The 15,011-nt window shown below is 39.6% G+C and overlaps 1 protein-coding gene across 1 annotated transcript in view; it reads right to left on the reverse strand.

Annotated features, from left to right (window-relative positions):
* The window catches only part of DNHD1 (dynein heavy chain domain 1), a 70,023-nt gene that overhangs the window by 49,834 nt on the left and 5,178 nt on the right, over positions 1-15,011 (reverse strand). The window contains 6 exon segments of the mRNA XM_059392611.1: positions 3,134-3,185; positions 3,320-3,457; positions 3,565-3,819; positions 11,560-11,716; positions 13,397-13,507; positions 13,584-13,787. Coding sequence (XP_059248594.1) covers positions 3,134-3,185; positions 3,320-3,457; positions 3,565-3,819; positions 11,560-11,716; positions 13,397-13,507; positions 13,584-13,787 — 917 coding nt within the window.

Consider the following 15,011-nt stretch of genomic DNA (forward strand, 5'->3'; position numbering starts at 1 on the left):
GTCAGGGAGCCTGCTTCCTCCTCTCTCTCTCTGCCTGCCTCTCTGCCTACTTGTGATCTCTGTCTGTCAAATAAATAAATAAAATCTTAAGAAAAAAAAAAAAAAAAAGAATGGGGTTGGTACCACAGAAAGCCCAAGTTGAAAGCAAGGTATAAGGGAGCAGAAAGTTCAAAGGAGGCAGGGACAGCTAGTTTTAGGGGAGAGTCAGAGAAACTGGGAAGAAGCACAGAGCGAAGTAGAAAGAAAAGGACAAGCAGCAATTTGGGAGAAGGGGCTCTCTTCCTGCATTCTAGTTTCCATTTCTGTGAAGCGTTGTGTTGCTACAGATTTTATGTCTTTGAATTTGGTCACTTGCTGTTTTGTGAGCTCCAAAACACAAGATGAGATTGAAGAACTGTGATTCAAGGTGCTGAGACCCGCGAGAGTACTCAAGCAATATGGTGCGATACAGTTGGTTCATGTGTGAGTCTGAGCAAAGGAAAGAAAAGCTAGTACATTTTTAACTCTGCAGCTTGGTGACTGCAATATCCCAACAAAACAAAACGGAAATCACTAATAACTTACTTCATAGCCAATGTAAGAACAAAATAAAGCTTGTTTATGACAAGAAGTCTGATAGCAACTAAACCAAAGAAACATAAAAGTTAACATGGAGCTGCATTTTTAAATATCAATCCAACTGTGAAAAACCAAATAGAGACGTTTACTGTAGGTTTCTTTGAATGAGTCACTCAGACATGTTACACAGAGCAGCAAAGCTGCTTGTCAAACATACTTATAAAACTTTTCATCTTTTCAAAATTTCTTATTTATAGGGTGGCAAGAAAAATAGTCTCTCTTCTCTTTCAATGATGAATCCACTCACTGCTACACTGCTTACGTCTATTCTCCCTCTGGCTGGTCACACTGTTCATACCTCACGCTCTAAGACACTCCCCTGCCACATGCAGTTCCCTGGCAAAAAAAAAAACCCAAACAAACAAACAAACAACAACAACAACAACAACCAGTAGTGACCGTTTCATTCTTTGCATTATATCTCTTAGCTAACTTCAACACCATCCCAACCAAAACATATATCAAAGTGTTTATGATGAAATATCAAAAAGATGCACTCATCTTGGTAAAGTTAATGTAAAAATTTTAAGTTCCTGAACTTGACACCTGCCAGATGAGAAAAATCATTATCCAATTATAATTTCCTCGTTTTAAAGTGCAGAAAATTCCTGATAAGATGGTAAGGGCATCAGATAACAATACTGATCATCTCTTTTTGGTTACAAAATGTTTCAGAATTAAGACTGTTCTCTGGAAAATGTTGCAGAATGGAGCTTCGGACTGCAGGATATGCTGCACCCGTTTTATCAGTAATAGACCGGGTCCTTTTCTAGGGACCAGAATCTAGTCAGTGTGTAAATTTCTATCATAAGGGTCTGACTTTTCATACTTTTGAAAATATACACAGAGGCACTGAAATCATTTTGTAATTTGGTTAATTTTGCCTCGTTTAAGTAAAAGATTTCTGAGATAGATGTACATTTCCTTAAGACTACTAGTTGTATTTTAATTGCTAGGTATTAACTTTTATTAAATACTACTCCAATTTTCATAGAGAACTTAAGAAAAACCCCAAATCGGAACTTTGATTCTTGTTCCTCCATGGTATTACTTTGATTTTCCATGCTGACCTTTTTTTTCCTTCAAATTTTGATTCTGAAAAACCTCAAATATGTAGAAAGTTTAAAGATACTACAAATCGCTTTACCCATCCACTTTGACTCAATAATTACTAACATTTTGTCACATTGCTTTGTTTGTTTTTCCTCCTCTTTTTCCCCTAAAACATTTGAAAGATAACAAGCATGAGGACATTTCACCCCTAAATACATCACTCCATGGTGCTCTTTCAAAAGTAGAAGGGGTGAGCAACCCTCTCAAGTCTCCTCCCTCTTTGGGAGCTTTGTACTATCACCCAATAAACTTTGCTTTGCTGCCCACCAAGGGGAAAAAAAAAAAAAGTAGAAGGGATAACACAAAACACTCAAGTAAACATTTTCACTTTCATTAGAACTTAGAATAAAAGTTTTAAGGTTTGTATTTGTTTTACCTTTCAAAGGAAATTAGTATACCAAAATATGAATTAGTATAAAATGAGAGAATAGGGTGAAATATCTTGTTTACTTCTGTTGTTAGTATTATTAACAGTAAGAAGTTACTACCTGTAATATGTATCACTATATGCTGAGCACTATACTAGACATATGACCTCTTTTAATCCTGCGAGTTAGGTCTATTTTTGTTATTCCCATGTTATAGGTTAGTAAACGAACATGTTTGGCTACTGGACCATGTAAAACAAATTATCAATAGTCTCCACCAATTAACCTAGATTCACTTGAGAAAATAATGTGCCCTGATTGGTGCCATCTGTAAAAGACATGGGCTCCTTTCAATGAACCTTTTCCTCCCTTGTCACCTATGTCTTCAATTTAACTTCATGTCTTTAAATCATCTTAATGAAAACGTACTAGTTGAATCAAGGAGATAGGGGGAAGCATCTACATGTCGGATGTGACTGAATGCACATAATGATTTTATTTGTAACTGGGTTACTACCCCAAATAAAGATAGTGTGAAGATGTATTTCCCCCATGGTGGTTAACAAATGTGAGGACTGATAACCAGCAATAACTGGTAACCATAATGGCTCAGTAATGTTAACTGATTATCCTATATGAAATGAAAAAGAGCTGTATGAAATAAAGCTAATATTGAACAAGCAGAGTTGTTCAAGCAAGTACAAATTAACTTAGCAATCAAACTTAACAGGAAACAAAATGCCATCACTAAATTAGATGAACCAGGACAATATATTCACTCACATTCTTTCATACACCTCTCATTCCACTCAACTGCATGCACACACATACACACAAGCATGTCCATGAGTGAGCAAAGACACACCCCCACCCTCTAACCCCCACCCCCAACACCTGTGTGCACTATCCAGGTTACAGCTGCTCCATCCACACCCAAGGCTTGATTTTATGGTCATGCCCTTGACACTGTGCATGTGCCCCTCTCCCTCCTTTCACCCTCGCTAACCCCTGCCTAAGCCTCCTTACTTAAATACCTTCAGAATACAAGGCGTGGCAGGGGGTCTTCAGGTCTGTAGACTGCATTACCTTCATACCAAGGCATGTAGAGAGGGCAGAAATGGAAACCAGTGAGTCTTCAGACCAGACTGAGAGCTTCTAATTACACAGAGGATAGGAGTTGGGGATTCCTACAGCCAGCCCCCTTGCCCAACCCAGAATACCTTCAGGACAGAGGTCTTGACAGACTCCAAGCCCACATTTAGAATCTGGATCATAGTTTCAATACACGGCTCAGGAGATAGCTGGCCACAACTGTCAAAGACCAGCTGGGCTGAGAGAAAGGGTTTCTTCCTTGGGGGCTGTAGAGAAGGGTCAGGAGAGGTCGGGGGCTACGTGTCAGTGCCCACTGCCCGCCACCTAGCCTTGACTGCCTGCCCACCTCCACACGTGCCACCCACCACCTCACTTGTAGGATGTTGGCCACAAAGGAGGTTATCTCCTCCTCTACGATAGACACAAGGCTCTGGCAAATCATGTAGTGTATGAGGCGCGCCAACTGTCCCAGCCGCAGCAACCAGGCCTCTGCCTGCTTCAGCTTCTGCTCCAGCTGTTGGCACTGTACCCTCTGAAGGTAGACGGAGCGTTGGTCCGTCCTGATCCTCTTGCAGTTTTTCACTCGCTCCTGCAGGCCTTGTTGCATGTGATACGTATCCTCGTGAACCTGTCAGCATAGAGAGCGGACAACTAACTGAAGGAGGAGGGAAGACAAACTGGCCACACACTGGCCTCTGCAAAACTCTCAGGTTGCAGAGTCTGAAACTGAGCATCTACATATACACAAGGAGGCTGCTTCTTAGTAGAGATTAGCCCCTGAAATCTTTCAGTGACCAGAAAAGATGCAAAATGGAGAACATACATTAAGAGGTCACATTGCTAATTTGATAGACCAGGCAGGTCTACTAAAAGCCCCCAGGGTAGACCTCAAATAGAAAATTTGTACACTTATAATCAGAGAGTTTCACAGCACACAGATTACACAGAGAAGGAGAAAGACTGGATAACTAAGGCTCAGCAATAATTCCAGGACATGGATTTCAATCACTAGGCCTGGGAGGTGTGGCCTGCTGAGTAGCATAATTCTCCTTATATGAGAGTGGAAGCTGTCTACTGAGTAGTAGAAGGCTACTGAGACCTTCTCCTGGGGATGGGGAATGTGGGATAAAAGTCGAAGAGCCTCTTTGTGGGTCCTTCTCACATCTGGGAGTTTCCTTGGCCTACACAGGCTGACGACAGTTGTCACCTCTCTGGACAGAGGGAGACACCAGCAAGATATGTCTCGTCAGTTGGACCTACTGTCCCTGTTGCTCTCCTGTCCTTTTTGATGTTTGGTAGAGCCTGTGATTAGAACTAACTGGTCTGTGTGGATTGTATTCTACTCACCCTTGAGTTCAGATCCCAGTCTTTGGAGACCAAGACGTAAGGCACTTGACTAAGCTACACATTATGTGCAAACACGCCCTCTGACTCAGCGAGATGTTCTCTTCCAGGCTCTAGAAATACCCTCCATACTGAGTGCTTCCCACTGCATAGCCCTTAGTCCAGTGCGTCATCACTATCTAGTTCCTCAGGTGATTCGTCCACTTCACTGTAAATTCTTCAAGGAAAAGGCCTCAGTCACATCTTATTTCATGTCTCTTTGTTTAACACAGTGCCTGGCACAGCTACTTCCAAAGTAACTGTTTATAAAAAAAAATGTTTCACTCACACTGAAAGGGCCTATTGAGCACCAATTAGGATAAAACCACACAAACAACAACAACAATAATTACTCCATCAGATCATAATCAGTATTCATTTTTAAAACCTCACCACTAAGGGGCAAGATCTTCAATAACTTCAAAGTTCCGAGGCAATATTTTTAAGTCTGGAATTCTGTAACTAGCCACAGTATCACTGAAAGTTTGGGAAGGAGTAAAGACATTTTTAGATATAAAAAGAGTCCAGAAATGTACCATCCGCAGATTCTCTCTGAAAAACATAAACAACAGTATATTTCTGAGAAAGGAAAATGAATACAAGAGTTATAAGAAGCTTTGATGAGCAAAGACATTTGTAAAACATATTGTCAAGTCTTAATGGGACAGCTGCAAAACAAGAATGCTCACCACAATCCAGAATTAAATTCCAGGAAATCTCAACATAAGCATACGAGGAAGAGTGGAGGGTGAGGAGAGGAAGAGAGGTGAGAAAGGAAACCTGAAGAGCACTGAGTTTCTTACTGTGCTTGGGAGAAAGACGTGAATACAGATCCACACTTGACATTCATTCACTCGGAACACTCATTGTGGCATAACGTATAATGAGCACAAGGTATAGCGGGGATGGAAACAAATAATAATCCCTACCCTTTTGAAGGCGAGGGAGAAATACAATAAACATAATAAGTAATTCATATTATGTGTAAAACGGTGATAAGGGCTACGCAAAACACACATACACACACACAGTAGGGAAAGAGCGAGCTCAGGGATGCTGGTGATAGTGTGGGTTTGAAAGAGACATTGTTATAAAAATGTAAGTGAAACAGCTATACCTGTTGAGCAGGTGTATAAATGTCTTACATATGCACTCAGCTGCAAGTGAGAGAAAACCAGAAAAAGTTTGGTTCAAGCAAGTGAAAGGTTTATTTACTAATTAAATAAGAAATCCCTGGATGGCATATTGGCCCAACAGTATCAATCAGAAGAAAGCTCTTTTTATGGTCCTCCTCCATCTTTAATATGACGTTTACCCTTTCATGGTGCAATAGCTTCTCTATCACCAGAATTTCATCCAACGGTCAGGCAATAAGATAAGAGTAAACGTCCAAAAGACATTCCAGTTGGATCTGCCTCTTTTAAAAACTTTTCACAGTGACTTTCACTTATGTTTCATTGCCCAGAACTGAATTACATGGCTTCCTCCAGCTGCAAGTCTATGAAAAGAAATAAAGTCAAGATTCTAAAACTAAGAAGGATGAATAGGCACTGAGGGTTTCCTGGGCAACCATGAGAGCAATAAAATGTCTAACATCCAAACCATTAGAGGACAACAATGGCAACCAAAATGTAAACAATCCAACAAAAGACAAGGAACCCAAGGAAGAATCAACCAGAAATCATAGGGAGTAAATAACACCAATGTGAAATGGGAAAAACCGATCCCAACAGTAATCATAATAATCAAATAATCAAATCCAATCAGTAACCATAATAAATGAGATAAACCTATGGCAAGACATAGACTCTCAGACGTAATGTTTTTCAGGAAACAAAATAACAAAGGAAAGTTGACAACAAACAGGAAAAGAGATGGAGCAAATGCTTGATGCTGTTAACATCAAAGTAGAACTCTAGTAGAAAGGTAGTAAGTAACAAGAATGAAGACCTTTTCACAGCAATAAAGTCACCAAGAAACCCTGTTATGAACCTGTATGCACACACAATTTTTAAATACATATTGCAAAATGAAAGAACCTCAAGGAGAATTAATAAATCGATAGTTAAAAGGGGGGCTTTTTAACATATATCTCTCAGAAACTGAAAGATAAAGTGGATAAGAAAAGTTATCAAAGGGGAAGAGAGGAAAAAAATAAAACAAGACGAAACCAGAGCGGGAGACAAACCATAACAGACTCTTAATCTCAGGAAACAAACTGAGGGTTGCTGGAGTGGAGGGGGCTGGGAGGGATGGGGGTGCTGGGGGATGGACACTGGGGAGGGCGTGTGCTATGGTGAGTGCTGTGAATTGTGTAACACTAATGAATCATAGACCTGTACCCCTGAAACAAATAGTACATTATATGTTAGTTGAATTTAAATTTAAAAAAAAGATAAAAAAAATTTTAAGTTATTGTGGCTGTAGAATATTTGCATAAAAGAATGAATGAACTTGGTCTAATATAATTTTCTTATACTGGGTTCCCCACAAATTTGGGGAAATGTGATTTATTGAAGGAATGGTCTTCAGGAAGCTTCAAAGGGAGCGCAGGAAGCAAAACAGGAAAGGGGAAATTGCCAACCAAGAGCACAGCTAAGGTTGTTCTTGGTCTCATGTGGTGAGAGAGGCAGCCTTGGAATGAAGACCCTACTATAGAGCTGTCCCATGATGAGACAAGGAACCAAAAGAAGGCTGGGGAACTGTGACATAGGAAAGAGAATAAGGAGAAGTGACCACCAAATGCAATGCAGGATTCTGGGCTGGATCCTGAAATAAGAAAAAAGCATAGAAATAAAGGACATTCTTAGAGTAACTTGCAAATTTTTAATTAGGACTGTGAGTTAGATAGCATAATTGTATCAAAATGAAATTTTCTAATTTTTGATAATTATACTAGAGTTATAGAAGAAAATGTCCTGTTCTTAGGAGAAACACATAACATATTTAAGGGTAAAGGAACTTAACATCTGCAACTTAAAACTCTCCAAAGGTTCAGGAAAATAATGTACACATACATAGAGAAAGAATAAGCATGAATGATAAGTGAGAAAAACAAACTACTTAGTAAAAGGTAGATGAGAGTTTATTTTACTATCCTTGCAACTCTCCTAATAAATCTAAACTTATATAAAAATAAAAAGTCATACAAGAAAGAAACAAAATGGGTTTATCCCAGTAATGCAAAGGTGGTCTAACACTGACAGTTCACCATATTAGAGTAAAAGAAAAATTCCCGTAATAATTTAAATTGAAGCAGAAAAAAAAATCACTGGACAAATTTCAACTTTCATTCATGATAAAACCTCTTAGCAAATTAAGAATCGATGGAAACATCCTTAAAAATTGATAAAGGTTGCCTACCAAACTCTCATATTTTATATCATTATTTATTTAATGTTTCAAATCTATTTTAGTTATTTAGTAATGCTACAATTTAATGGGGAGCAGCATGCTTTTATTGAGCAAAGAGACAAGCTTGGTTCTATAACAGTTCAGTCACCAGTGGGAGGATGACCCATCCTCCCCTTCCCCTACATCAGCCCCCACTTCTGGGGTGACTGTTGGCAGGGACAAGTTCCATTCAAGCCCATACAACAGCACAGAAAAGTGGCTCTACATGTTGCCTTTGCTTGTCTTTTCACTCTGTGGTGCTTTTCAAAAAGTTGATTGTAATTTAAATAAATGTCTTGATTTTTTTAATGGTTTACATTTTTTAAAATTTTGTTTAAGAAACCCCAAGATAATAAAAATGTTACATTGTCTTCTGGAAGCTTTTTGGATTTTCTTTTCACATCTTTTATCCATCTTCTTTTACATCTTTTATCGATCATGAACTAATTTTTGTATAGGGTATAGCAACTATTAGAAAACAATAACATTTAAAAATACTATTTATGATAGCAACAAAAATTTCAAATATCTAGTAATAAATCTAATGAAATATATTTAAGACCTCTATAGGAAACATATAAAACCTTAGTAGGAGAAATTAAAGAAATCAAAATAAATGAGATCCATGTTTATGAATAAGAAAGTGAAATATTATTAAGACATCAATTTCCTTCAAATTGATCTACAAATTTAAAACAAGCCAATAAAAAAAATCCCAGTAACATTATTTTGTGGAAATTAATAAGCTGATTCTAAATCTTATATGGAAATGCAAAGAACCTAGCATAGGTTGTATAATAAATGTATAATAAAAATTTGTATAATAAAAAGCTATAGGGCTTATAGTACCATATACCAAGACATACCATAAAGCTGCAATAATTAAGATAGTGTAACATTGACAAAAATATATTTGCAACAATATGGATGGAACTAGAATGTATTATGCTATGCAAAATAAGTCAGTCAGAGAAAGACAAATATCATTTGACTTCACTTATATGTGGAATTTAAGAAACAAAATAGATAAACATAGGGGAAGGGAAGGAAAAATGAAACAAGATGAAAACAGAGAGGGAGGAAGTGCCTAGGTGGCTAGGTCGTTAAGCATCTGCTGCTCCAGTAGGGTCATGATCAGACTCCCTGCTGGATGGGAAGCCTGCTCCTCCCTCTCCCACCCTCCCCCTGCTTGTATTCCCTCTTTCGCTGTGTGTGTCTCTCTCTGTGTAAAATAAATAAATAAAAATCTAAAAAAAAGAAAAAAGACAGGGAAGGAGGCAAACCATATGAGACTCTTAACTCCAGGAAACAAGCTGAGGATTGCTGGAGGGAAGATGGGGAGGGGGGGTGGGCAACTGGGTGATGGGCATTAAGGAGGGCATATAATGTAATTAACACTGGGTATTACATGCAACTGATGAATAGCTAAATTCTACCCCTGAAACTAATAATACAGTATATGTTAACTACATTGAATTTAAGTAAAAAAAATTTTTAAAAGTCAGATAAATAGACTAATGGGACAGAAAAGAGTCCAGAAACAGGCTCACACATATACAGTCATCTGATTTAAGAAAAAGACACCATGCAATTAAGTGGGGGAAAGGATAGTTTCTTCAATAAATAGGAAAAAATACACCATACATAAAAATTAATTTGAAATGTACCATAGACCTGAATATGAAAGATAAGGTAATAAAAGTTCTAGAAGAACACCAGAAAATATCTACGTGACTTTGGGGTAGGCAAAGGTTTCTTAAACTAGAACTCAAAAGGCACCAACCAAAGAAGATTGATAAAATGAACTTCAAGAAAATTAAGAGCTGCTCATCAAAAGGCACCATTAAAATAGTAAAAGGGTAAGTTGAGCCACAGACTAGGAGAAAATATCTATAACACATATATTTGATATAGGACTCATATCTAGAATATATAAAGAACTGCTATGTATTAATAGGAAAAAAACAAGCAACCCAGTTAAAAATTGAGCAAGAGTTAAGACATTTCACAGAAGAAGGTACCAAAACAGCCAATAAACATACAAAAATATGCTCAACAACCTTGGAGATCACAGAAACACAAATTAAAATGATAATGAGATACCACTGTATACCAGTTTTGCTAAAATTAAAAACCCTGACAATGCCAAGTGTTAGTGAGAACTTAGGGCAACTGGAAATCTCCTATATTGCTGGGAGAATAAAAACCTGGCACAACCACTCTGGAAAACTGTTTCGCACTTCAAAACATACATATACCCTATTCTAGCAATTTCACTCCTGGACACATTCTCCACAAACAAATGAGGGATTATGTCCACCAAAAGATATGTATAAGAATCAGCATTAATCATCATAGCAAAAACTGTAACAAACTCCAATGTCCATCAATAGGAGAATAAATAAATTGTGGAACATCCGTAGAGGGAAATACTACATAACATACAAGAAAGTGAACCACCACTACTTAGAAGATTATGTATAAATCTCACTAAGATTATGTTGAGTGGGGGGAAAAAAAAGCCAGACATGCTGATTCCATTTATATGAAATTCAAAATCAGACTAAATGAATCTATGGTGACAGAGATCAGAGTAGTAGTTACCTTTGTGAGGAACTGGCAGTAGAGGTACCAAAGAGCTTGCTGAGATATTGGAAATGCTCTATATCTTGATCTGAGTGATGGCAGTTACATGGATGTATATATATGCAAATATTTCAACAAACCGCACACTTAAAATTTGCTTACTGCATGTAAATTATACCTTAATTAACAAAATAAACTACTAACTATTAAAAAATAATAACGAGTTTTGTAACATTGAAACAAAGGTGGGATTTAGGAACTAGGAGGTAGAGCAAGGCTGTGGAAGAGTTCGCCCCCAACTTCTGCCCTGTTAAGCTCAGTGCAATGGCAGGTCCAACTGTTACTATCTGGAGGCTGAAGGCCATTTCCCTGTAGGAAGTCCCTACAAGGGGCCTCTTCTACATTATTTCTCAAGTTCACAAAACTTGGGTGGGTCCCTTCTCTCAGAACTAGACAACCTGCAGATGGTGATCAGCCAGAGAACTGTGTAAATATCCAGCCCCACCTGACAGACAACAAACTATAGTGACAGAATCACACGGCAGGGCCTCCAGGAACCCAAGCAGGGGGCATGTACCACAGATGCAGAGTAGGCATAATCAGGAAGGACACTAGATGCTTCTACCAGCCTCAGGGGCCTGCCAAAGGTTCAAGATAGGTTCTAAGATAAGACCAGCGGCATAAAAGATCCAGATTCCAACTTTCAGGTTCCCTAAATGCCTGTGACAAACAACTGAAGAACAATTATTGTTACGTTCCTTCTCCTCCCTGCTCAAGGCCATGACCAACCCTTAGGGAAAAGGCTGAGTCCAAGCCTCTGCCCATCTATAATCAATCCACTTGCCCCACAACAGAGACTGCTGTTGCTGCACACGACCCTGGCTGTGAGCCAACTGCAGCATCCAGGCCATATGGGGGATCCCAGGAGAAGCTTAAGCCAGGAGGACACTGGAACTCTGGCAAGCCACCTTCGAGAAAAGGCTCATGATAAGCTGGAGCCTCTTACCAGTTGCAGGATGGATGTGCACAGGTGCAGGCAGCGACAAAGCAGCCGCAGAGCCTTGTGATTCTCCTTGGCTAGAGCCTGTTGCAGGTCCAGCAGCTCGTAGCATCGATCTCGGTCTTGGGGGAGCCAGGGTACAGAGCGAAGCTCCTGCAGAAGCCTGGGATCAAGGGCTAAACTGGTCAGAGTCGGCATCTCGGCTCTCTTTCCTTGAACACCTTTGACCTCTTTCTAGCCCAGCTCACCTCAGAATAAGCAAAGGTCTAGAAAGACTATACTATTCCTGGTGACCTCCAGGGACAGCTTCCTCTAGAGAGCTCTTTGGAAGAATTCAAGCTGAGGAAGTTGCTGGCTGGGGAATTCTTTGGGAAAGGCTTGGGGTGTGTGCAAATGTTTATACTAAGCGACCTTTCTGCTAGGAGACAATCAAATGATGCCAAGGTCTGATTTAGGAGGAGAGACTACAGAGGCTTCTTCCTTGGAATAGGGAAAGCTAAGGGCCCTAAATGTCTAGATGAACAGATGAGTTTTAGAATCAAAGGTGACAAACTTCCAACTTCTCCATGGGCTGACTATCCCTAAGAAAATTTGCCTCCACTATCCACTACCCTCCCCCACACCCTGAGAACTCTACATCTCTAAAAATACCTGAAGAAGAAGAAAGACCCCCCCAACAAGCAGAGGATGATCATAATGGGTGTCATTTTATTCGGTACCTATTAAGAGGCATTGAACATGGTATTTTATATTTACAATCTCACTTAATTCTCACTATAGCTGTGTAATAGAAATCTTCATCCCTAGTTTTCATATCAGGAAATGAGGCTCAGATAGTCGGTATTCAGGATTTAAATTCAGATCTGTCCAGCCTCCAAGCCCTTATGTTTTTAATTATACCACGATTAGGCCAGACTGGAGGATTCCCCAGAGCAAAGGTTGCAAACTGCAAAAAGGCTGTGGGTCGAATTCAGACTGAAAATGTTTTCATATGTTCCACTAAGAGTTGGCCAGCCCACTGTTTAAATAAAAATTCGAGTTAAATAGGTAAAGTTACAACACTTTAAAACAAAATATATATTTCCAGGAAATCCTGAAAAAAAAAAAATAAGGCAGTTGGCATGCTGTACCCATCTTCCCAGTGTTAACAGTCACCTGGATTTGAGTAGTGGCTGTCCTATTTAGATGTAGTCTCAAAATTGCATGCCCCACACTCCCTAATGTCTTGCACCTAACCCACTGCATTTCTTCCATAGGTCCTGCTCAGCCCCTGTAGACATTTGAGCTTGCAACTTCTATCACAGCAGATAATTAGAAGTGGCCAAGGAGTGCAGGAAAAGTGGAAAAAAAAAAAGTACTGAAATGGGAATAACTAAGTCTCCCCCACAAAAAAATAATCCAAAAGATAACCCCCCCAAAAAAAAAAAAAAAAAAAAGAATCCAAAAGATACCATGGAAAGGGCAGAGAATTTGCATTCAAACACCTAAGGTATATCACCAGATCCGGTAGTTAATACTTGTGTGATCTGGGCAATGTGATGCAGGAATATACAATTACACGAAGATATGCTCAGAATACATTACTCAGAAAAAAAACCTGGTTACTTAACAATATGTCAAGTATGAACACATTTGTATAGGTGGTAGAAAAAAAGATTAGCAGGATTTACAACAAAATTTCTGTTGTGGTTAGTTATGTGGTTAGTTATGTGATTAAGATCAAAGGCTTTTTTTTACTTCGTGCTTTTTTGTATTTTCCAATATTTCTACAAGGGACGTGTTAATATTTTTTTGTAAAAATAATTTTAAGACATCTATTGACAGTGTATTTTGAAGACCATACCTGCTAATATGCAGAAGCCCAGCTCCAAAGTGGGGCACAGCCAAGAGTAGATGCTTCCCGAGGAAAGTACGGCACCGGTGCAGCCGCTGTAATGTCATACTCCTCTTCCAACTACAGATCAGAGGGCAGTGACATGCTATAGCTCCCCGCAGCCCTTGTCCCTACATCCCATACCAGCATCACCTACCGGGCCAAGGCCTTATATAAGAGGCAATATTTGAAGAATGGAATGAACTGGAGCTGCTGCCAGAGGACAGAGTGGCGGTGCCAGGTCCCCAGTGTCATTGTCTCACTGCCCTCCACCGGATGTATGTGCAGGACACCAAAGGGAGAGAAGATGTAGTGCTCAGGGTTCACCTTCTTTGGTGGCACCACCATCAGGTCATAGGGCCTTTAAAAAAAGAGGCTGATCAGCAAGAGCCCTGGGAACTTGTGCAAGGTTTCAGGAAGGGACCAAAGAAGGATGGAGAGGGGAAGCATGGAGGCAGGGATAAAGACAGAGGAGAGCAGGAAGAGGGGAAAGGGAGCAGAATGACATTCAAACTAAAAAAGGAAACATATATTTTTAAAAGATTTTATTTATTTATTTGAAAGAGAGAGAGTACACAAGAGAGAGAGGATGAGCAGGCGGAGAGCCAGAGGGAGCAGCAGACTCCCCGTTGAGCAAGGACCCCAACATGGGGCTCAGTCCTGCGGTCATGACCTGAGCTGAAGGCAGACACTTAACTGACTGACTGAGCCACTTAAGGAAACAAATATTAGAGGCACCTGGAAGGCACAGTTGGTTAAGTGCCCGATTCTTGGTTTTAGCTCAGGTCATGATCTCTGGGTCATGACACTGAGCCCCAATGCTGAGTCCCGGTGTTGAGCCCCAGCGTTGAGCCCTAGTGTGGCATCTTGCTCAGGGTGGTCTGCTTGAGTTTCTCTCTCCCTCCCTCTGCCCCACCCCCGGGCACTCACACATTTGTGCACGCTTTCTCTTTATCTCCCCCTCAAATAAATAAATAAATCTTAAAAAAAAAAAAAGAATAAATGGAAGCCAAAGATAGAGGAGAAAAAAGAAAAGGGCACCTAGCTAGTTCTAAGGAGTTCGTATCTCCAGATCCAGATACTTTACATCTTATCAAATCTAAGATGCCATCAGTTGTAAGATGCAGCATTCTTTTTTAATGAAACACTGAAATTTAAAATGCTGCCAGCATGATACTCCACCAATCTGTAAGATGCATCACAATTTCAGATATGTTAAAATGTGAAAAAAAGTACATATTAGAAATGGTAAAATATGTATCTCTAGATATGAAATAACATGCAGAGATCACTAGGAGGTGCTGTTTGAAGTAACTGAGAATGGGGAAAAACAGGGGGCAGCTAGAAGACTAGACACACACAAATCAAGAGGACAACTTCACTCTAGAGACCCAGAGAAGTACCTCCACTCCAGAGCCATCTTAACATCCTACTCAGTTCTCTTACTTCAGTATAATGCACCTACATCCCATACTAAGTGGCATTTATTTATTTATTTTTAAAGATTTTATTTATTTATTTGACAGAGAGAAATCACAAGTAGATGGAGAGGCAGGCAGAGAGAGAGAGAGAGGGAAGCGGGCTC

The sequence above is a fragment of the Mustela nigripes genome, chromosome 1 (genome assembly GCF_022355385.1).
Source record: "Mustela nigripes isolate SB6536 chromosome 1, MUSNIG.SB6536, whole genome shotgun sequence".
NCBI classification, from domain to species: Eukaryota; Metazoa; Chordata; class Mammalia; order Carnivora; family Mustelidae; genus Mustela; species Mustela nigripes.